Below are 24,113 nucleotides of genomic sequence, written 5' to 3' on the forward strand. Positions count from 1 at the left end.
AATATAAAAATATTAATAAGTTGTTACTATTGATTGTCTTTTATATTAAGATTGACTTGATCATCTGTTACGTCATTTTATTCACACCAGTTATTTTTTCTAGAGAAAAGTCATGTCGATGTGAGATCATATTTGAAAGATCTCGAGAAATGCTCTAAATGTATGTAAGTTTCATCAACTTTATTTTGTAATTTAAAAGCTTCAAATAAATTATAAGAAGACTGAGACAAATATAGATGTATTAAGGAGGGAAAATACCAAAACCAGCACATCTGTGATGCCTTGTGAACCCAATTTATTGGATTAATTCCAATTTGATCTACATATTTGTCCAATATTTCAATTTCAGCCCAAGACCATGATTTTACTAGTCAAACTTGACACACAGTGGCGCTGAAAAGAGTCGTCGAAAAGCGCCATCAACAACAGCCAGGCTGCCATTGCGGGCGATCTATAACAAAGAAAGAATTTCAGTCTCTAACTTCTTCTTCCTCTCACCACCACCAACTTCATTATCATCTCTTTCTCGCTTTCTCTCTCAAGCTTTCATTGAAATTTTAGTTCATGGAAGCTTCAAATTGCAGGGAGAAAGAGAATGTGAGAGAGATGATAATGATTATGGTAAGGACGATGGTTGTGGTGGTGAGAGGAGGAAACTGTAGAAAAAATTGTGAAAGATCATCGGGAATGGTAGTTCAACCGTTGCCACCGATGTCCTCAGGCAATCTTGTTTCCCGATAAGAAAGAGAAATGACGGAGAAAGAAACCTTCTGAAATGAAGCGTAAAAAGGAAAATAAGTAATTGACTATTAGGTTTCACCGTTTCACTAATATTATGGTCTTGGGCCAGTTGAGACATTACCAAAATTTTCAGTTGGTCAGTATTAGGGGCTAAAAAGGAATCAACTCAACTATCATGTAAAGTATCTGAACACATAAATTACAGTATAAAAGAACTCCAAAATCAAATGGCATGGTATTGAATTGGTCAATATGTACTGTAGTATACAGCTCGAAAGAGAACGGAATTATATTTAAGAACCGTTCATTCTGACTGAGGCAATCTTTAATGTACTATCACATATACAAACAAGTTCACGTCATTTATAGAATCAATCTAAACCAACTTGTTAACTCACACTTGGTAGCTTCTGTTTCTAATAAAGTTGCAATAAATATAGATGCTGCTTTCTTTGGCAATTCTTTCCATCCCCAACTGCGCCTTTCCTAGAGAATATTTCACTTTCAAAGCCCTCAAATTTTACAAACTTCATAAAGTCAGTATTTCTTCAATCACCCATTCTCTCTCTTCCTCTAAAGAGAAGGTTTAAGAGAACTTGGAAAAGCCTAAACAAAGATATACAAGACATGTCAACAATCACACCCTTGAAATTCCAGAAAAAAAATGCATTAGATTATAGGCTTCGAGTGTATTTACTATTCACCAAATTTTGAATTCATCGAAAAACATACCTTGAGAAGAAAATCATATTTCTTGACTCAATTGTGTAGCTATGTGAACTTCAGGAATCTTAATTCTGGGTGAGGGAGCGGAAAGTTGTTTATGCCTGAAAGGAAGTAGGTATCCCAAATGCAAGCTGCTTATAATCCAGCTTTCTGGCTGCATAAACATCAAGAAACATAATTGAATACTCACCAGAACAAGAAGAAAGCATAAACCCAGTGAGCACAACCAGGACATATTGAAATGATTACAGTTCCAATTGGTAGTTACTGAAACTCAACCAAATAATAGAAAGTGTAGTTTTGGACACTAACCCAGATTTTCACAAATTTCCTAGTTTTAGAAATTTAATTTGGATCACCAACCACATTCTGACCCAAAGCTGTAGATAAGGAAGAGAGAAGTTGTACTAACCATCACATGTACGTTTTGTTCAGAGGCACAGTGTCTCAAGTGACGTGATGCCCTACCATCATCTTCAACAACAATAGCACATACAGAAGATTTCCCATTCTTCAAACCTTGGACCATGGAGTGAAGAGTTTTGAATACTTGACCACCTCCGTGCTGAAAAAAAAAAAGATAAGTGATTTTACCATACACTTATCATGATAACGGAAGCACTTAAAAATTATGTCTATTTTCATACTTGAAAACAGAACCACGAGAGCATAACCGTTACCGAACAAACACAAATCAGCATCCATAAAGAGCATACCTTAATCACATTCGCCAGTTTGGTGCAAAAAATCGGCTTCCCATGAAGCATTATACCTACTTTGTCAAAAAATTTTGTCTTCTTGCTCCAACAGATTGGCCATCTGATTTTACTGCACTTGTTACCATCTTGATTGGATATAATCATGTATCTGCTAGAAAAGATAGATTCAGAGAGAGTTAAGAATGTATTTAAGTGGGTAACTCATAATGATGGTATAAGTTTGTACATTTGCCTGCCTCTGTTATTGAACATAAAACTGAAAATAAAAAACATGAAGTTTCAGCCTCTAAACAATTTTAACAAGTCAAATGTACGGATTGCATTTCTACACCAATTTTCAATGTCCATTTTCTCCTTTATTATTCTTTTCAGTTATGTTTAATCACTTTAGCCCCAAAATACTCTTTACAGTTTTTTTTCTCTAAACTTTGAATTAATATTAACTGAAAAAACAAAGTGGGAATGTACAAGTGAATGAAATAGAAATACAGCTACAAGGACACTGAGAAAGCTTTTAAACTAATTGTTACATCATTAAGGCCTCCCAATTAGAAAGTCAAAGAATGTTTTATTCTTTGCCCAAGCAATATTCCTGCTCCAGTAAAACAACAAAGCCAGGAAATACTCCTTATAGTCAAGCTTAAAGTATTTAGTTCTAAAGTTTGGGAGAATTTTGCACCCTTACTGCTAGCAAACATCAGAGTTGATAGTAATACAAGGTGAAACGTCCAAACTTACTTCCGAGGTGGTAATAAAGAACATGCCGCAATTGAATCAGTAAGCCAGTTAACTTTTAGCAACAGGGCGCCGACAGCGCAGCCATACAAGAACTTGGTTGTTTGTAACTGCAAAGAGTAATTCGGAGAATCAGTTCGTGAAGGAAACTCGAGAACCTCATGACAAACCCACCTAGCTGAGAAGCCCATAGAGAAATAAGGCGTCTCAAGTTATAAGATTACCCAATAAGCTGAACCGAACTGATTAATGCATAGGTGGGAAGCTGTTTTTGTCAAACATGTAATTCAATACTTTTACAAGCTGACCTCGTAAGGTGGGCTAGGTAAGTATATTTGGGGCTAATTTTAGTTCACATCTTCTAAAGATGCTGTCTTCTTTTCTTATCACACCTTTCTTTCCAGCTTTACTTAATATGTATACATACTTCAGTCGTTAAAGAATCATGTGTATTAACCTCAAATTATAACCTAAGATTCTCAAGCCCATATTAGTAAGCTTAATGCTAAAACATGCAGGGTAAGAATTTACAAACCTTTCTCGGAGATAGCAGAAGAGGAAGCTGCTGGTGCGTACATCTTGATCTTCTTGTTCCTCTTAAAGGTGAAGGAACGTGATAGAGAACAAACCCTCCATGTTTCCTGATCATTGCGCCAAGTTCTGCTTCCTTTTCACTAGTAAAACCTGTCAGCAAGAATTCTAAACCTCGCAATATCATTTTGTTCTTCCTTTTGATTTGCCGTGTCGTTGGACAAGTATTTGCTTCATGACATCTTAAATCTGATTGGAGGCTCGACTGTTTTGATCTTTTACCAGTTCCACTTATTGAGCCTAAAGAGATTGATGGAACAAGTATTATCAACTTATTATGGATGGGTGCAAAAAAGTTGATTTCAAATTTGAGTTTTCTGTCATTTTATATAAATTAAATATAAAAGAATATTTTCTTATATCAAGAATCACGATGTGGGACTTACGCATATGCTCTCTAGATAATTTCTTTTGGCCAACCTTACTCTGCTGGAACTTGTCTTCGGCTTCTGAAAAACGAACCCGCTTTCTCAGTGGACCTTGGTCTTCGTGGGCAACACGATCAACACCTGTACTTTTAAAGAAAAACAACTTTACAACCTTGAAGCAACTATAGGTCCAACGAGACAAACTGATGGAGTCACATGGTACCTTTCTGTCGATCCAGTGAAGCAAGAATTGGATTTTGGGTAGCTGGGATTTCGTGAACCTTGTCATAATATTTAGCCGCATCATAATTTTTGGCCATTGAAGGTAATAATTCAGTGGATTCCTTCAAACCTGAAGACTTTACGCACTCAATAACTTTCTCTGAAGAAAGCAAATTCCGGATATCTCCTTTCGGCATGCAAACATTATGGGAATCACTCTTTTCGGTAACAGCATCTTGAGAAGGCAACAACATACTATAAGACTTCAGAGAGGCCAATTTCCTACGACGTATAATGGCCCCAGAACCTCCACCATTTCGCTTCAACTCAGCATCTCCTCCCTCGTCAGAAATGTCAAAGCTTAGCCTTCTACTATGAGAATTATCCAGTTGTAATTGGCGATTCAATTCCTTTGTAGCTTCCTCTTCTACACATTTCAGATTGGTAGTGGGGACATCGGTATTATCAGGAGAAATACTGCACGGTACGATGGAACAAAGAAGATAGTCCAAAGAAGCACTCGAACACATATCTTGGGAAGCTACTATTTCATTAGTTGTGCCACATATACCATTAAAAGCTACGCTAGCCAAAGACACTATTTGAGACTCCAGTCCTGGTTTTGCTGCAACAGGTATCTCATCTTTATCAACATCGGCAGATTCCGACAAAAAGCTGGTCTCTCCATGAAAGAAATTTGGTACGGTTTTAGTAGTTTTCAAGTTCGGAAGTACAAAGGGTTCAACAACCTTCAAGAAAAATGACAAGAGAGAACGTAAGTTAGGGGTATCTAAATCTATGTAATAAGATTAAGATCACATCATATCTTAAAAATTATGAAAAATTCAATAGACAATAACAGGAATAATCTAGAAACACAAAATGTATGCTTCCCGCAGAGTTAATTCGAAGAAATTGAACAACAAACTCTAATTTGTCATTTGCCACTGCACAAAGAAGAGAGATGATAGATAGAAGCTATAGCTAGGGGAGTGTGAGCAGACATATATTTGTATTGAATAACTAAAAAAAATAACCTATGCATATTAGCTAGATAACAAACAAGACTCTCAACATGTTTTACTAATCATTAACTGGAAGGAAAAAATGATTCTATGAATTTTTGAGTGAGAGCTAGGCAGTATGAGTGTATCACTATTTGCTGTCTGGCTGTCTGCAGTTCAACCTAGCTTTCATATTTCCTTATAAAAGTAACAGTGTTTATCACCTGACACAGTTACGCTTTTCTAAACATCTAAGGTCTCTGGGGGTAAACAATATTACTTGAAAAACAATCTCGGGAACGATATTATGCCAGATTATTTGTATTTACATTGAGAATTAGAAAATGTGAACTCGCCAACTTACGAAAATAATACTCAGCATCTCTCAACATTAAAGCAAAATAATAACTCTGTACCTCGACTTCTCCTGAAAGATTTGACATGTTGGGGACTGGCGGGTGAAAGCGAGATTCAAAGACCATAGATGGTTCACAATGAAGTAGCTTCTCCTTCTGTTGTAAACAACCAAAGGAATCCTTCAACAGATTTGGACCTCTATCAATATCTACTTTTTGGGACCTAATTTCCACACATGTTTCACCATCATATCCACACCTACGTTTGGATAACGGTGTCTTTAGAACAAGAGGTAACTTTTCCGAAGAGCTACATCCACTCTTCTTAACTGAACTGGAACAGCAGATAGTGTCAACTTGGGTATTACAAAATCCTACATCTTCAAATGCGCCTGCCATAATGTCTTCATCCAAGTCGGAGAGAGAATCTGCTTCATCAACCTCCATAGTCACACAATCAGAGATAGAGTCAACCCCATCCGAGCAAAACTGGTTCCTTGCTTGCTTCACACGAAGTGCAATTTCAACTACAGATGTAGTCGGCAATGAGACAGAATCATCCTTTGAGATTTCAGATATCGTTAGTGCTTCGGATGCTGAAATAGAAAGTTCAATTGCATCTTTTATATTACTTAGTTTCTCTTGAAGTTTGCTCCCACTCGCGATCCTTCTTTCACCTCTAGTGAGTGACTGAGGCCGGGATTTCTTCGACATTCTTCACTTGGTTGTTAGGACTACATTCTCGACGACTTTATTATCCCTCATTTCACATTGGCAAGACAAGCGGTGCCATGTCAAAGGGTTGTCGCTTACTCTGTGGATAACAGACTGATCTTCTTTAGGGGTTTTGACACCTTTAGACCAGTTGAAGTATTAGCATCTGATACAAGCCTTTCTATTTGAAGAACTTCCCAAACTAAGTAACAGTGTTCTGTGAAATTCTAACTGAGGAAAATGGGAGCAACTGCTGGAGTACAAGTCAAAAATCAAAATCAGCACAAACAGACTGAGATCAATAAATAAGGCAAAACCTAGAATACATATTAAAACCATCAATTACAAACTGATAATATCAAATGCCACCTTCAAAGAAAAATTAAATCTCACTATATTCAGCTTAGCTAGAAAATCCCACAAAAATAACATAGAGAAAACCCCAAATGAGGGAAACCCAGATTGAGATTTCAGTCAGAACCCATAATAGTTAGAAGGAGAAACAAGAAAGTCGGAAACAACAACCGAATAGCAAACTAAAACAAGTGCCTAATTATCTAAAAAACAAGGACAGATTGATTAATTGATGACCTGAAAGATTAGTTATGATCAAGTTGAATGATTTGGGGAACTAGGGTTTTAGAGTATCAAGAAAACCGAAGTTGTAGAAAGAGGAAATAACTTACAGACGAGGAAGGTTTGGATCGTTTGTGAATCTGTGATTGATGATTACTCGAACTTCGCCTCATGAATGGAGGAGATATCTATAGCGATTAGCGAGGGAGGAGATTTTGGCGCCAAATAGATGGGGCGGGTAAACCCGCGGGTACTTTTTCCCATCGTGGCGGCCCCGCTGGGCGACAAAAGTCGATGCATATTAGGGCTTTCGAGCGGGTTGTCACAACCGGCCCAATGTGGGTTGATGTTTCGGACTAACTTTGAGAAATGGAGCATTTTGGCCCAAGTTTAACCGAACTTGTGAGGTGGAGACAAACATATGGGTGGAAACATCTATAATATCAAATGTTTTCTCGATATTTCTCAAGGGGCGCACTTTGGCCATTTCCGACGTATGGGGTTGGGAGCTCCCAAATTGCCCTCCAACTCGGGAGCCCCACCCTCCCGTATTCTCAGTTGGGAGCCCGGGTTGAGGGGCTCTCAGTCTTAAATGTAGCCATTAGGAGCGTTGGGGTCCCACATTATATAAAAAGGATTCCTAAGTGAAATATGATTTTCTCAATTCTTTTTTTGAGGTAAAATAGGTTTTCTATTTCAAGTCTAACAAGGAATCAATTTTCTAGTAGAGCACTTTCCTAATTATCATTATAAAAGGGAATGAATGAAAAAATATTATTCATATTTTCAAGACAGAAAGTATCCTCTCGGATAATCTTCTCTGACCATATCCTCTCGGATTAGAGAGATGTCAGAGAGAGAGGGAGAATCCTCTCAGATCATATCTTCTTAGGTTAGAGAGAGAGATCAAATAGATGAGACAAGAAGATAGGGAATCCTGCCAAATCATATTCTCTCAGGTTAGAGAGAGATCAGAGAGATGAGACAGAGAGAGAGAAAAATAGAGATTTCTGAAGTGGTTCTTTCAAGAGAGATTGAAAGAGAATAACATTGGTTTGAAGAAAATAAGATTATTAATCTTGTGAAGCAATTTAGTTTGTAGTTATCTTCTTCAGCCTTTGGTGATCTAGGATTTGTTCGAATCTTAAGTAGTAAGAAATTTTTGTGTCCCCTTTCTTGTTCAGTTTATCCACCATGGTTTTGGTGAAGAATTGTTATCCAAGAGTATATCCACATATCTTGAAGATTTGGTTAATCCTCTATTTGTTTAGGGAAGGTTAATCCTCTATTTGTTTAGGGAAGAATTGTTATCAAAGAGTTTTTCTACTCGTGTTGAAGAATTGGTTTATCCACCATAGGAAGAATAGTACAACTCATTATTTAATCACAGTGGAAGATTTCTGGACTAGGTCCCGTGGTCTTTTTATACCTTCTATCTTGGAGGGTTTTTTTGCCACGTTAAATTATCTTGGTGTCTCCGCTTTTACTTTCACATCTTTTATCTTCATATTTCCTCAACAAGTTAATTAGTTTATTTTTTCCTAACAGGCAGTTCTCCAACGGTCACATTTATCTAAATTTATTTTTAGATAAATTTTTGTAAAAAAAAAAAAAAAATCTTGATTTTTAATTATTTTTCTTATTCCATTTCTTTCTCTATTTTTTTCATCTTTTTAAAATTCTCTATCTCTCTAGAATAATATTTGAAATTTATAATTTATAGTTGAAAATTGAAATAAAAAATCCGCGCATATACATCACGCACATACATAATTTAGATTCGGGAACCCGACATTGGAGTTGAAAAAAGTTAGGAGCTCTCAAAATTGAGGAGCTCTCGAATTGAGAGGTCGAGCCCCTACATTGGACTTGCCCTTATAAAGAATCTAGAGAATTCTTTTGTAAATATCTTAGATATTTTTGTAGGCAACCGTTGAGATCAAATCATGTGGGCAGATCTTGTTTGTCCATTTTCAGTCTCGAGCACTATATAGAGGGATGATCTTTCCATTTGCAAATCATTTGAAACTTGTGATAGTTGAGTGACTTGGGAAGCTTGCAACCATTCTTGAGTTTATAGAAATAAAGTTTTCAAGTCGCCTCCTATCTATATTGGAGACTTTGTTCTTCAAGTTCTTGTTGCTTACTTGTGTTTGATCTTTGCCTAGTTATTCGAAGTTGCATTCCTGTTTAGAGGAGATCGATATACAATTTCTTTTTTGGTTAGAGAATATCCTGCCCAATGGTGTGGGTACATTAACTAGGGACGAAGCAAGGGTTATTGTCACTGGCCGTCTGATCTTTACTAAAGCAACACATGCCAAGGAGGTTGAGAACTTTCTATGGCATATGGAGCAGTACTCAATTTATTTATCGTTAATTTGACATATTGTTTCTTCTGAGCTTCATGTTTATTTGTCTGCCATGTCTTTGACTTTCATATTTATTGTGTATAATTTCTTTTTTGGTTAGAGAATATCCTGCCCAATGGTGTGGGTACATTAACTAGGGACGAAGCAAGGGTTATTGTCACTGGCCGTCTGATCTTTACTAAAGCAACACATGCCAAGGAGGTTGAGAACTTTCTATGGCATATGGAGCAGTACTCAATTTATTTATCGTTAATTTGACATATTGTTTCTTCTGAGCTTCATGTTTATTTGTCTGCCATGTCTTTGACTTTCATATTTATTGTGTATAATTTCGTGGTGGAATACTCTAATTCTTGGTTTTCATGGCGCCCGACGTTGGTATCGAGACATTTGGCGTTACACTTTCGCCTTTTCCTCTTTTTAGCATTTTTATCGGGCATACCTCAAGATCATAAACCTTAATTAGAGTATTCCACCACGAAATTTTGAGCAATGAATCTTTTAGGCCAGCGCTTTGCGGAAAGCTAAATATTTCCGAGGTGTGAAGACTTGGTAAAAAATTGGTCAATTTTGTTTGACAATTTTATTTAGGGGGAAAGCAAAATAGCTTCTCCACTTCAGCTCTCTCCACCTCACTTCTCTCCCTCCACCTCATCTTCTCTCTCCACCTCATCTTCTCTCTCTCTCTTCTCCGATTAGGTCGCCGGATGGAAAATTTTTCGGCCGTTCAACAGATCGGAACTCCGGCGAAGAGAAACCCCTTCGCCGGAGTTTCTAGAGAGAGAGAGAGTGAGTGAATTTTTTTCTTTTCATGGTCGCCGGCCGGAAAATTTTCCGGCCGGCGACCTATCGGAGAAGAGAGAGAGAAGATGAGGTGGAGGGAGGTGAGGAGGAGAGTTTTTTTTTATTTTGAACCATATTCCCCATAAAATATTTTTTTTTGCCGGAAACTTTTCAAAATTTTGCATATTCCATTTAAAATTTCACACCCCGGAAACTATTTAGCTTTCCCCAAAGCGCTGGCCATCTTTTAAGCATCTGAAGTTGATATAATATATGAAGTCTCTCTCTTTTTCTTTATAAACCCGTCACCACACGAATTCACATTCGATAATATCTATAGTTGAATTCTACCACCAATTAAATACGCTTAAAATAGGTCGGGTGAAACCGATTTTGGTTCCAACGAATGGGGCCAGCAACGATATATGGTGTGGTTTTGAACTAAAATTTGTTCGACTGAACCTAATTGGGGCGCTAATTAGGTGGGATGGTGGTCCAAGCAATTTGACCATAGTCAAAGTGGTCAGGGGCGCCAATAAAACTAAAAGCCCATGTGAGTTCTGGTAATCTCGCTGCAAGCTGCTCTCAAACCCACTACCTTGTATAAACCCCAGCAACTCCAAAAGGTGAAACCCTAACCCTAGAAATTTTCTATATATACAAGACTAAACCCTGACACAGAAACACAACCGTTCCCAACTTCCACAGCAAGCCTGCTTTGATAATTTTGTTTGATGTTCTTGATTGATGTCTTTTTGACTTTAGGTTATTTTAATTTATAGATGATTATTATGTAGAGGGTAGGGCAAATGAGGAATCTTTAATATGCGTAATGGGTAATTTGCGTCTGAATATTTCATTGATGCTAACACCTTGGAGATCTGATGCCCTTTTCTGCACATAGACATACAGTAGTTTTTTTTGTATTTATTTTTGAGTTTAGGGATATAGAATCAAATACAGAGAGAGAAATAGAGAGAGAATGAAGTGATGATTAATGGAATGTTTCCCTATTGGTTTGATTGCCGGAATGATGGCTTATCATGAGTATTAGCTCTAGCTGATCATTCTCTCTCTCTCTCTCTCTCTCTCTCTCTCTCTATCTATCTTACTCAATAGTCAATAACTTATTTTTCTCTTGACATTTAAGATTTCTTATAATTACCCCGGTACACGCACTGCAAGAATGCTGAAAACACCTTAGCCGTAAAACCGAGTGTCGTTCTACCAGCGCTAGCCAAGACGGATCTACCCGTTTATTATTAAGACATGTTATCTGACTTGTTCGCCAGTCAGATTTCAGGCTGTTGTTTTACTCAATAGTCAATGTTTGTATGTTTTCTCCAATGGACAATTACTATACACTTTTTCAAAATATTTCAGTATGATATTTAAATAGAAAAATGGAAAAATATTATAAACTTTTTCTAAATATTTCAGTGTAATAATATTTAAATATATTTTTTTTTTGTTAAAAGTATTTAGATAAAAACTTTGAAAAAAGTTAAATTTAGGAGGATTGGGCCAATACCCTATAATGGGCTGTCAAATTAGAACCAAGGAGCCCATTATATCTAAATATAATGTGCTGTCAAATTAGGCAATATTTAGATATTGGCTAGAGTTTTATGCCGTCGGAAATTGTCAATAAGACAGAAAATAAATTTGAGAATTTTAAAATTTCTAATTTGTCTCACTCAAAAATGAACCAAAACTGTGAAAAAATTGGGTTAATTTAACATTCACCCCCAATTATTTAGTGATATTAGTACTTCACCCCAAAAATAAAAACTGTTTAGGCGTTAACGCCCACTTGCCTTATTTCTGTCAAATATCCGTTAGATGGCGAGTGTGCAAAATACACGTGTATACTTTGACACAAAACCTTTTTTTTAAATCCTAACAGTTACTACATTTTTGCTTCTCAACAGCTACATTTTTACTTCTATAAATAACTTTATCTTCTTCTCAAAACACAACAAGAATAACTCAATATAGAGCACCAACTTGCTAAATCTTCAGTGACAAATTCGTCAATATCTCCACCCCACCGACCACCATTGTCGACGTTGAAAGGAGAAATACGGTTTTAAATCCTTCCCACATAGAAACCATTCTTGATCGGAGAAGGTAAAGAGATAGGAGTTCAGTTGTGAAGTTGTTGTTCTTAGTTGTTGGTGTAGTTGGGGAGGAGCCCCTTCGCCGGAGCTCGTCTGGTTTGAACAACCAGACGAGATTTGGTTTGTTCTTCAAACTAGACTCCTCTAGTTTCCAGACGAAACCAGATCACCAGATCTGGTTTTGTCTGGAAACCAGACCTCCGGCGAAGGAGAGGAGGAAAAAAAAAAGTCTTTGTCGCCGGAGATGATGGAGTCGTCGGAGATGGTGGAGTCGCCGGAGAAAAGAAGAAGAAGCTGAAAAGGATTTGGTTGTTTGGGGGAAATAAAAAAATTAATTTTTTTTTGTTTCCACCCAAAACTTCACACCCTGGAAACTATATAGCTTTCCCCAAAGGGTTGGCCAATAAAAAATCCCCTCTCTTTCTCTCTCTAAAACTTGTGATAAAAACCAGCTCTGAATTTCAGTGAAATGATTCTACTCCTTCACGAATCTATTTTTATTTCTTCATAGCCAATAAAGCTTCATTTTCAGATCCTTTCTTTCTCTCTCTGACAATGGCAGTGGATTCAAGCTAAATAGTAAAGATCTTCCTCCTGATCTTCGAGATGTTCTTTCAGCCGATCTCCCCGTCAACCTTGGTTTCTGTGATTGGCGTGTCCGCTTCATCAAGGAATCAAATTCGTGCCCTAATTAATCTACTCATTGCTTCAATTTCGTTCCAAATAGCTCGTGCCCTAATTAATCTACTCATCGTACATGCCGAGTAAAGAAAGGGACAATTTAAAGCTACATGAGTCTTCGTCTCACAAATTTGACACAAGGCTTCCTGAAAACGAAAATAGCTCATAACTTATTGAGATAACACCCCACTGTAAATATGTTAATTAGGGAAGGACCCCCAACCGAAAATAGAAGAGAACAAAGTATACCTCAGTTGATGAACTAGACTTACCTCCTCCTCCCATCGTTTTGGCAACAATGAACTCATCCTTGTTTCAACCCTCCCAAAACCTCATCATTCATCGATTGAAGCTCTTGCTTTTTATAGGCCTTTAGGGTTCTTAACGTTGGAGCTTTTGGGGATGATATTTCAACAACTATTTTGAAATATCATATCTGGGCCGTGGATCACGAGATGAAATGGTCATCATTAGATTAGATGGAGGATAGTATGAGGGCCAGTTTGGTCACGAATCACGCGTGTGATTCACACACGAACCACTTAACGGGAAAAAGACGGAAAAAGGCGAATTGGGGGTTAACGCCAGAACACTTTTGATTTTGGGGGTGAAGTCCTAATATCACTAAATAAATGGGGGTCTATGTCAAATTAACCCCCAAAAATTTGATGTTTGTATCAAACATCCCACCTCTCCCACTCATTGAGGTATAAAAGAAAATTGTTTTTGCGTTAAGGGAGATTAATGGAGATTGAATAAGAAATGAAACATCAATTTATAATCAAAACATCAAATCATATTAAACAAAATGACGAATTCATCACATTTCATCTCATATAATCGATACACTAAAGTTCGCTAAACATGGTGATTGAATAAGAAATGGAAAGATGATGAGAGAATCCCCCTTTTTCGATGTGGTTCGAGGCTAAGATCATCGGAAAATATGAGTCTTTAAGGTGCAACCGATCTCCTCTTAGCAAATTTTTGGGTTCCCCATAGCGACCACCATCATCTTCTCCATTTAGAACTCAACCTCCATTAAAGCTAAACCATAGCTTTCTCTCTCTACAATTTCTAGCCCAAAATCAAATCAAACCATATAGGAAGCAAGTACATGACATGGGAAGCAAAACCCCTAAGGTTTCCGGTCAAGAAAGTGGCCAGAAACCCAAGAAATTCCGGCCAAAGATTGAAGAAATTCCGGCTATAGGTTGCTGTCCCGGCCGTTCGTGCTGCAGGAGCTCTGGTCCGAGCTGCAGGTTGCGTCCCGAGCTTGCGTCCCTTGATGTCGTCCGTGTTGTTGGTCGCGTCCACAGCAGCTGCTGGCCGCGTCCACAACAGCTGCTGGCCGCGTCCACAACAGCTGCTGGCCGCGTCCACAACAGCTGCTGGTCGCGTCCGCTGCTGTTGTGCACATCTCTGGCCGCTCCCACTCTGGCAGCTGCTTTCCCGAGTGGCTGCTGGTTCTTGCACCATGCTCTCCTGAGCTGCTTGTTCCGACCAAAGCTTTGGCCGGTATCCTTCCTTCTCTCTTGTTCTCCTCCTCAAACCTTCTAAAACTTCAAGAACCAAAAACCCTAGAAAACCTTCTTTGCCTCCTTTTCTCTCTCTACTTTGGTGCTTGGTTGATTGATGAAGAAGAAGATGATGAATAGTAAACTCTAACTTGTGTTTACTACTCAAACCCTAGGGTCCCTTGACTTGGTCAAACCCTTAAGGCTAATTTGACTTGGACCATAAAGAAGGGTGCCCATAAAATCTCTACACATTTCTTCTTCTCTCAGTATTTCTTGGGCTTGGACTTGGTTTTGGGCTTGATTTAGAAACCAATAGGGTGCCTCCATCCTTGTCTCCACATCTTCAAATTATCACAAAGGACTTAAATATTCTCGGACTTCTTTCTTTCATATCTTTCCCGTCCGAACTCCGAATTGATTTCCGTTTTCACCGTCGGACTCGTCATTGCCTCCACTTGTAATTTGATTTGTTTGAAACTGTTTTGGGTACATGAAATGATAGTGACAATTCGTTCCTTTTATTTCGATTTACATGTTTATCTCCAAATATGATACATAACAAGAAAAGTACATAAAATATTATTGATAACACTCGGAAAGGACTAATTAGTCTAAGTTAGGCTCTCCAAATGTGACGATTTCGTGTCACATCAGTTACCTAGTCATCATTTCTCTCACTTCCATCTCATTACCTCTCTCTGCCACCTCACCTTATCGCCACCTCATCATCGTCACCGGCGAAGGTTCATTAATTTTTTTTTTCCCTCTCTCCTCCCCCATCTCCCTTCAAGAAGGTCCGAACAGACCTGCCGGAAAATTAGCCGGCCGGCGACCTTCGTCGGTGAAGATGATGAGGTGGCGATAAGGTGAGGTGGCAGAAAGAGGTAATGAGATGGAAGAGAGAGAAATGATGACTAGGTAACGGTGGAAAAGAGAGAAATGATGACTAGGTAACGGTGTTATAACGAAATCTAAAAAAATTTACCGCCTATTTTGTGTTAAAATGAACCATTTGTTTTTTCTGTTGCAATTGTTAAAATGAAGTTTGATTTCCAATTTTTGTCTCCCAAAGATTTACACTGTTTTGGTCGAACTAACATGTAGATTACCAATTTCCGGGAATTTGGCTAAAACTCCCAAGAAATTATGACTTTGGTTAAAAAAAGATTCATCAAACTTCTTTATGTTTCACCTCCCTGATGATAATTATGTTACAGTTTCTCTCTCTTTTTAATCCCACACACGATTCACTATTTTTCTAAAATTAAACCACCAAACACTTCAATCCTTGCTCACGATTTCAATCCTTGTTTATGATTTCAATCTTTTCTCTCATCTAAGTTCAGTAACATTAAATGTCTTAGTATTTTTTTCTTGATTCTAACATTTTGAGTTTTACCGTTTAATTTTAGCTAGGGTTTACCATATCTTTTTGTTGATTTTTAACCATATTGATAAAAGCTAGGGTTAGTGGTGTTATAAAGGCCGGGCCAACCCTGGTTGGGCCCGACCCCGACCCGTTCCGTACAGGCCCGACCTGGCCCGTAAGCTTACCGGGTCAGGGTAACCCGGGTTTATTCCCGGTCCCGGGCTGGGCCTAGTGTTTTGGCCCGACCGGGAACAACCTGGGTTTTACTTGGTCCGTCAGGCCGTTGAGACGGGCCGGGTTAACCGGCCCGACCCGTCTCAACGGTCAGATTCCATTTTTTTTTGTTTTTTAAAAAGTACAAAAAACGGTTAGTTGGGTTTTTTACCCTTTCTACCCCCCAACTAGCCGTTTTCTAGTTGTTGGGGAGGGTAAAAATTGTCATTTTACTTCCCCTCATTTGTCTATAAATAAAACACTAGTCTTCACTAAATTTTCATCCAAAACTACTCTTCTTTACTTCTCTTAACTTCATCTTCAAGCTCTTTACTCTTCAAGTTCAAAAAAAGTTATCTTTATTAAAGAATCAAGCTTTTTACTCTTCAAGATATCAATTTTCAAGCATTGGTTTATTTAACTAAAGAGGTCAATTATCCAAGAATCAAGAGTGATCAATATTTGAAGACTTCAATTAATTGTTTTAGTAATCAATTATTCCATTAAGGGTATCAACTATCAAGTAAGTAGTTCAACAAAAAAAAAAGGTATCAAGTAAGTAATTTACCACCTGATCAACCTATTTCTAATTTTTTTTACATATAATTTCTTTTCTCCTACCCCCTCATTTTAGTTTTAGTCATGGATAATTATGATTTTGGTAGTCCATCCGGACCTAACCATGTCGATTTGTCCGGTGGAGTTCCAACTATGGATAGTAGTACCCCCGGAACCCAACAATCTAAGAGAAAGTTGAAACCCGAAGTATGGAATTATTTTACCATGGAAGAAAGAACGATTAAAGGGGTAAAACAAATGAGGGCGATTTGTATGTTTTGCAAAAAAGACTATGTCGGAGACCCTTCGAAAGGGTCGTCTACTTTAAAACGACATTTAGAAACTTGTAAACCTAAGCGTGAAGGAGGTAATCCTACTCAAACAACCATAGTTGGAAGTCAAAATAGTAGCCAACCATTATTTACATATAATAGTAAAAAAATGAGGCAAGATTTAGCTTTATATATTGCAAGTGGTGAACAACCATTAACATATGTCGAAGATCCAAAATTAGAACGTTGGATCAAGAATTCCGTTCAACCTTTATATCGTAAAACTAGTAGACATGATTAGGAATGACATTATTGAACTTTTTAAACATCAAAAAGTTTTTGTGATAAACGAATTACCAAATGCGAAAGGAGGGATTTCTTTCACTTTGGATATGTGGAGTGGTTGCAACAAACTCGGTTATCTAGTCGTAACCGCACATTATGTTAACTCCGAGACATGAATTTTATGTAAACGTATTATTGGTCTTCGTTTATGTAGTTATCCTCATGATGGTAATCAAATATACCAACACATATCTAGCATACTTAGAGAATATGTGATTGTTTTGAACTTAAAATGTATTTACAAGGTGCCTTGGATAATGAACAAAACATATATGATGGAAACTTCGATGTTTTACAATGGTGGTGACAAAATGGAGTTTATTACCCAATTATGCAAATCATGGCACGTGATTTACTTACTCCCCCCGCATCAACCGTTGCATCGGAATCGGCTTTTAGTGCATGTTCACGAGTTTTGACCGATGAAAGGAACCGATTAGGTGAAGATATTTTTGAAGCAACTATATGCGTGAAAGATTGGGATGATTTTGAAATTAGGCAAACCACTCATATTGAGGAACTTCAAAAAATATATGAAGGACTACAAGAAGATGAAGTAATTGTTGAAGATTAGTTACTTATTTTATCATGTAGTATTTTAATTTTATTTCTCTAATGTAAAGATAATTGGAAATGATTGATAGGTTAAGTGGGTGCCAACCTAGTTGGGATGTGCTTAATCTATAGTGATCCAATTATCTACCTTTTGTCTTGTAATTTTTTTTATCTCATTTCATTTTAATTAAATAAAAAATAACTTTATTTCTCAATTTGAATGTCTTTTATTTATATTTCCAATTAATTTCATAATTTGGTTGTCTTCCAAAGAATAAAGAAATTAAAAAATTTGAATTGAATTGAAAGCACTTAAAGACAAACTAGTCTAGATTCCACCAATTAATTTGAAATTTGAATTGCAAGCACTTAAAGACAAACTAGTCTAGATTCCACCAATTAATTTGAAATTTAAATTGAAAACTCTTAAAGACAAACTAGTTTGCACTTAAAGACAAACACTTATAGACAATTTTTTTTTTAAACCTTTCTAAACTTTTTTTTTTTTGTGACCCGCGAGCCAGCCTGGCCAAACCCGGGTCCAGTACCAGGCCCGGGCCTTGTATTCCAGGCCGGGTTGAGGCCCGACCTGGGAACTACCCCAGCCCGGGTTGGTCAGGCCCGACCCGACCTTTATAACACCACTAACTAGGGTTTAGCATGTTGATTTTAGCATGTTGATTTTAGTAACAGTGGATCGAATCCTAATCTCTCGAACCCTAATCTCTCGAACCCTAAAACCATCTAGGTTTGTTCACAGATGTTTTATTCATAGATGTTTACCATTTCAGTAACATTTTAGCTATTGTTCATAGAAGTTTTGATGTATTAAATACTTATATTGATTTTAACTACTGTTAATGTGGATTAGCATAATTTTTGTTGTATTAAGGTCTATAAGTTCTATTTTATGATGCTATTTAGGTCACCCGCAAGGCTTTTGTTTAGGTTTTCCTGAAATCAGGTCGTCTAAATGATGCACAAGACATGCTTGACGAAATGCTTTAATGAGCTTACACTGGCTTGCAAACACCTTCCATTGTCTTGTAAACACCTTGTTGGGTTTAATTTATGTTCTATAATTAGACAATACTATAATATCTTTGTTAGGTTTATATGATGCGGTTATATGATGATGCCCTCAATAGTATTTATATGTTGCAAGGGTGTTGCAAAGCCATGTAAGGTTGTTGCAAGGTCGTGCAAGGTTTTGCAAGACCTTGAAAGGCTTTTGCAAATTTCTTACAAAATCACTTGAATTATAGTGTAAAAATGTGACTTTATTCATATTCATATTTGTGACTAACTTTAAATCTTTTAATCTTTAAATATTTTATTATTATCTTTGAGTACAATTGATATATTCATATTTGTTCTTTTGTATATTAAAAAATTATGTATGCATTAGCTTGCAAAATGCTTGCAGAGCCTTGCAAATACTTTGCATAACCTTGCAAACACTTTGCAAAGCCTTTGTGTCTAAATGGCAAATAACTTGGACTATAAACAACTTAGTTGTAGAATATTTTTTGAATTGATTTCATAGAGTTGGAAAAATAACAACAGAATACTTACAAGTTTCTTTTAATCTTTTTCAATAGTTGCCGAAGATAACCGAAAGATTGAAATCAAAATTCAAACTTTGATGATTCCTCTAAAATGTTGATATTCTCAATCAATCATTTGAAGTCAAAGAAGGAACTCATGGTTATCAATGGTCACTTTTGGTATTGACAATCAATCCTTGGAAATGGTATCACTTGAACTCCATGTAGCCAAACAATGAGAATCGTAATAGAAAGAACGACAAATTCTTCGTGTATGCAAAGAGAGTGGTAAGTTTCAACCTTTGATGTGTCTTCTTTTTGTTTTCATGTTTGTCATTACTTTAGGTTTTGAATAAATTGCACACTCATTGCAAGTCAAAGGTCCATGGAGAGCCTTGCAAAATGATTGTAGAGCCTTGCAAAGTCCATACAGAGACTTGCAAAGTCCATGGAGAGCCTTGCAAAAGCCTTACAAAAGTCTTTGCAGAGCCTTGCAAAGTCTTAATAACTCCATGAAAACTAAGTATTTGATATTGTAGATAAATGTTGCAGATGCCGGTCTTATTTTTGCTTTTGATATCGATAAATTGCGTTCAAAACCTCCTACACGAATAACGCGAAAGCAAGTAAACTGTCCACGACAATTAGTAACTCCGTAAGTATGAAACCGTCATTTTGTTATTATAGCAAGTAATGCTTTTGGTTATTTATTGTAGCGCCCCAAATCCCAAATCTCAAGCTAAGCCCCTTGAAATCAAAGATTTGAGACCTTCAAACTGGATCCACGAGCAACGCCTACCACGAGTGCACAATCAATACCTGTAAAACAAAATAGCTAGGTTAAAACCCAACTGCAGTAGATTTCCTCAAACCTAAGTCTCGGGTAGGCAAGCTCAATCCCCAATCAAGGAAGTAATTCATTCATATTCATTATTGGCGTTATCTGAAATTTAACGTGACAACTAACATAATACAACGAGATTTACCACACGCATGTAGAAATTAGTAATTTATGTTCTTGGTTATTAGGCTTTCAACGTCCTCGTATTCTAATCCAATATTAACTCTCGTGATAATAATCTTTCTCCTTTTCAATAGATATAAAAAGATCACACTATTCACCAGGATAGACCTTTATAGAACCCTAACTTGACAATTAAGTCGACAAAACGTTATGCCAAAAGACACAATCATCCAACTCTCGTCGAATGATATGACAAGTTGGTGTCCACGTTGTATGAGAGTGTGGTCCACAAGGTCATCCATTGTGTTAGCGCCGACCCCATACGCTCCATACCTCGATCACATCCGGTAGAGAGGGCCGAACCAACCACATAAACTCATACAACCCTCCATCAACTCCATCATCACACACATAATAGCATCATACAACATACATAAGTTGAATGAGAGTGTGGTCCACAAGGTCATCCATTGTGTTCGCGCCGAACCCATAAGCTTCATACCTACATTTCCTCCGGTAGAGAGCGTCGAACCAACCACATAAACTCATACAATCCTCCATCACATCACACACATAATAACATCATACAACAAATATAAGTCGAATGAGAGTGTGGTCCACAAGGTCATCCATTGTGTTAGCGCCGACCCCATACGCTCCATACCTACATCACCTTCGGTAGAGAGGGTCGAACCAACCACATAAACTCATACAACCCTCCATCACATCACCCACATAATAGCATCATACAAAAAACATAAGTCGAATGAGAATGTGGTCCACAAGGTCATCCATTGTGTTAGCGTCGACCCCATAAGCTCCTTACCTACATCACCTTCGGTAGAGAGGGTCGAACCAACCACATAAACTCATTCAACCCTCCATCACATCCATCGCATCACACACATACTAGCATCATACAATCATAATAGCATCACACCACAAACATTGGCTCTAATAAAGAATTACGAACTAGTTCACCAAACCATTCAAGCCAACAACACATGGCAAGTCAAAATGGATGATGCTCATAATAGATTCCCACGTGGATCACAACCTCAAACAAACAAATAACCATAATAGTTAACAAATATAGACTCACCAATATAAGGTATCATATACCTAGGAAATACATTGCTTGCAGAATAGAAACCATGTGAATTATCTCGATCAATTCGCTCATTGGAGATTGTATCGACACCTAGTACAAAAACTATTATAACTCTTCATTCGGAACTTCAATTAACTCACCATTTGAACCAGTAGAAAGTAGACAAACAAACCTTTCCAACCATATAAGATACACATCGAGATTCATTACCAATCAATACCAGATCTAATTTTAATTTAGACCGAAATACAGTAGGGACTGCTGTGACACCTCGTACGAAAACTATTATAACTCCTCGCTCGGAATTCCAATTAACTAACTGTTTGAACCACTAGAAAGTAGACAAACAGACCATTCCAACCATATAAGATACACTCCGAGATTCATTACCAATCAATACCAGATTTACTTTTAATCTAGACAGAAATACAGTAGGGGCTGCTCTGACACCTTGTACGAAAATTATTATAACTCCTCGCTCGGAACTCCAATTAACTAACCGTTTGAACCACTAGAAAGTAGACAAACATACCTTTCCAACCTTATAAGATAGACACCTAGATTCGGTACTAATAAATCCAGATCTAATTTTGAAGTTAGATCAAAACATTGTCCTATATAATTATTTTTTGAAATTCAAGATAGAACTAATATCTAAATCATTTAATCATTCTTTATAGAACTTATGTGATTAACAATACTAAACCTATCATGGAATAAATTGAAAAAGCCTACAAAAGAATTAGGAGATAAGAAATCTATCTCTTTTGCCTTAGATGACATCAAGAACACAATAATGCCTCTTTCTCTCTCTAGAGAACTCCATCTCTACCTCTTTTCTTCTTTATCCATTCTTCATTCACTAAGAGTGGCTTGTTGAAGATTAAGAAGATATACTAACCATAACATAAATAATACATAAATTTCTTCAACTTATTCTTCAAAATCTTCTCCAAAGAATACCATTTCTCTTTCTCTCTCTAAGTTTTGTTCTATTTCTACAAAAAGAGCTCTAGACCCCTTCTATTTATGCTGCTCAAGCCCACACTAACTTACTCTTCATATTAGGCCCAATCCCAAATTGACCTAGAGTTTTGTTATTTCCACCTAATTTGATATATATAGAAAATAGGGGTGTTACATTTATCAACTCAATGACTTGTCTTTTCTTTATAGAGTCGATTGTGTTTTATACGTGTGCAAATTTATTCAAATATTACGAAGGGTGATGATACTGAAGGAATACAAATCCGACCATCTGAGATGACAAAACTTAGAGGAAAGTTAGTTGTTAATATAATTTCTGATGAGAACTACTGCTAGTCCAAAAATAATTTTTTTTTGACTTTGTCTCTTGGACATGAATATTATGATGAATGAATGAATATTTTTGTTAATACTTTGTTGATTGGTTTTGATATTGAAGGTATTTATGATAATTACATTTTGAACATTGTTTGTGTATTTTTATTTTCATATTTGTCTTTACAGATTTTTAATAGATTGCAAACTCATTGTAGTGCCTTGTGAAGTGATTGCAGTGCCTTGCAAAGTGACTGCAGTGCATTGCAAAGTGATTGTAGTGCCTTGTAAATACCTTGCAAATGCCTTGCTTACTTTCTTCTTCCATGATTAAGATCAAAGCTAATTTTTGCAACTCTTGGCTGATTCTTCGTAAGTGAAGGGTAAGAGCTTTTTTGGTTCTGTCTAATTTTAAGCAAATTATACCACTAAATTTTATGCTTGATTAGAAATGCATTGTCATGTGTTTTGTTCTTTCTTTACATTTTACAGTGGAAGATAATTGTATGCTTACAGTATCTCTTTGGGAATACATAAGAAAAGATGAGTTTGTGAGGAATTAATGTCGATGTTCTTGAAGATAGACTATTGATGGATTATGGTAGGCCTAAAGAGAGACCACCCAGGCTACTCTACCTGACCAAATCTAGGCGCCAAACCGGCCCAAAAGATCCAGCCGATATGTTAGACAAGCGGCTAGGCAACGAGAGAGTATGTGCCTTGCACATGAACCTTTTTTACTCATCAGATTATACTTTTCGGAGTTTTCTTTACCCCTTGAATTGTTGGGATTTCGGACTTCCTTCTAGATCTAATGGTTCCATGGTTTATATTATATGGCGCATCTTTGAGGAAGTATAGAGACCGTTTAGTTAGTCCTATTTACTTTTACAATGAAGCACTAGTAGGGCTTAAGTTTAGTTTTGCACATTGTTTGTGTAGTTAATCCCAAAGTAAAGACATCGCCCACGGACTATATAGAGGTCAGAAACCGCGGAACTTACCTGGAAGTAGTCAGTTTGAATACTTAGACCTTCCTCTTTGAGTTGGTGTTCTAGAGAGACTTCTCGAAGGACAAAAGGTGCGTTTTACTTTCCGTAACTTTTATCATATAGGATGTTTAGCATGTTAGTTGTTTCAGTAAGTTACGAGTTTATGAAAAAACAAGTTCTTTTATGCGAACAGGTAGATGAGAAATATGACAATGAGATACCCAAACATCAATTCTGAATGAGATAATCAATTACATGGTTTTAACAACCTGTGATACAAATAATAAACAATCGTTTATATTCTCCTAATGGTGTTAAGTTAGATTACTTTTATTCTGTACAACGTTTACAATCTGCAATTTGATCTCATAATCTAAAGACACGATCTCCCGTAAAAGTTTTTTTTGCTTTGACAAGGTTTTCAGATCCTTGCGACACTTGATGCTTCACAGTTTGATAGTCTGAAGAACACTAAAATTGTCTGGATATACTTTGGATAGAGACTCTGAGTCATTTAGAGTTCACACTTATAAAACTCCGAGTCACAGTTTTATACCAGCCGTGCCCATGGAAATATAAGGCTTTTCAATCCATTGATAATATGCGACTGGTCCAATTATGGTTAGCTATAAAAAAAAAGTACAGAATGAAGATTGA

General features: G+C 36.9%; 1 protein-coding gene and 2 non-coding genes across 10 annotated transcripts; 2 read left to right on the top strand and 1 right to left on the bottom strand.

Moving 5' to 3' along the window:
- Nucleotides 1-895: 895 nt before the first annotated feature.
- LOC147558820 (uncharacterized) lies at nucleotides 896-7,135 on the bottom strand. Of its 8 annotated transcripts, none has more exons than XR_015234435.1 (11): nucleotides 6,863-7,135; nucleotides 5,523-6,429; nucleotides 4,104-4,851; nucleotides 3,899-4,021; nucleotides 3,457-3,752; nucleotides 2,925-3,031; nucleotides 2,184-2,334; nucleotides 1,880-2,032; nucleotides 1,474-1,621; nucleotides 1,010-1,347; nucleotides 896-956 (listed from the first exon to the last, which is right to left on the bottom strand). XR_015234435.1 is itself a non-coding variant. In XM_086660476.1 (10 exons), exons 2-9 carry the CDS (start codon nucleotides 6,174-6,176, stop codon nucleotides 1,487-1,489), a joined length of 2,367 nt encoding a protein of 788 aa, XP_086516602.1. In that variant the 5' UTR covers nucleotides 6,177-6,429; nucleotides 6,863-7,135; the 3' UTR covers nucleotides 896-1,347; nucleotides 1,474-1,486. The 8 variants fall into 8 exon arrangements, 4 of the variants coding, with proteins under 4 accessions (XP_086516602.1, XP_086516600.1, XP_086516603.1 ...); XR_015234433.1 differs by having other exon boundaries at nucleotides 2,184-2,337; XR_015234436.1 differs by having other exon boundaries at nucleotides 5,523-6,426; nucleotides 6,863-7,031.
- A 3,572-nt stretch (nucleotides 7,136-10,707) lies between these two features.
- LOC147558821 (small nucleolar RNA Z101) lies at nucleotides 10,708-10,800 on the top strand. Its single transcript, XR_015235496.1, has one exon. It is a non-coding gene; the product is annotated as a small nucleolar RNA Z101 (small nucleolar RNA).
- Nucleotides 10,801-10,887: 87 nt separating this feature from the next.
- Nucleotides 10,888-10,977, top strand: LOC147558822 (small nucleolar RNA Z102/R77). Its single transcript, XR_015235498.1, has one exon. It is a non-coding gene; the product is annotated as a small nucleolar RNA Z102/R77 (small nucleolar RNA).
- The last annotated feature ends 13,136 nt before the right edge of the window (nucleotides 10,978-24,113 follow it).

The sequence above is a fragment of the Eschscholzia californica genome, unplaced genomic scaffold (genome assembly GCF_041429995.1).
Source record: "Eschscholzia californica isolate CP2 unplaced genomic scaffold, dmEscCali1.0.p SCAF_2, whole genome shotgun sequence".
NCBI classification, from domain to species: domain Eukaryota; kingdom Viridiplantae; phylum Streptophyta; class Magnoliopsida; order Ranunculales; family Papaveraceae; genus Eschscholzia; species Eschscholzia californica.

Excerpts from the sequence above, each read along its gene's own strand:
- LOC147558820 (XM_086660474.1), bottom strand. The coding sequence starts at position 6,176 with ATGTCGAAGAAATCCCGGCCTCAGTCACTCACTAGAGGTGAAAGAAGG. Across the intron at positions 4,022-4,103 it reads TTCACTGGATCGACAGAAAG|GTGTTGATCGTGTTGCCCAC; the intron begins GTACCATGTGAC and ends TTAAAAGTACAG. Across the intron at positions 1,622-1,879 it reads AACAAAACGTACATGTGATG|CCAGAAAGCTGGATTATAAG; the intron begins GTTAGTACAACT and ends ATGTTTATGCAG.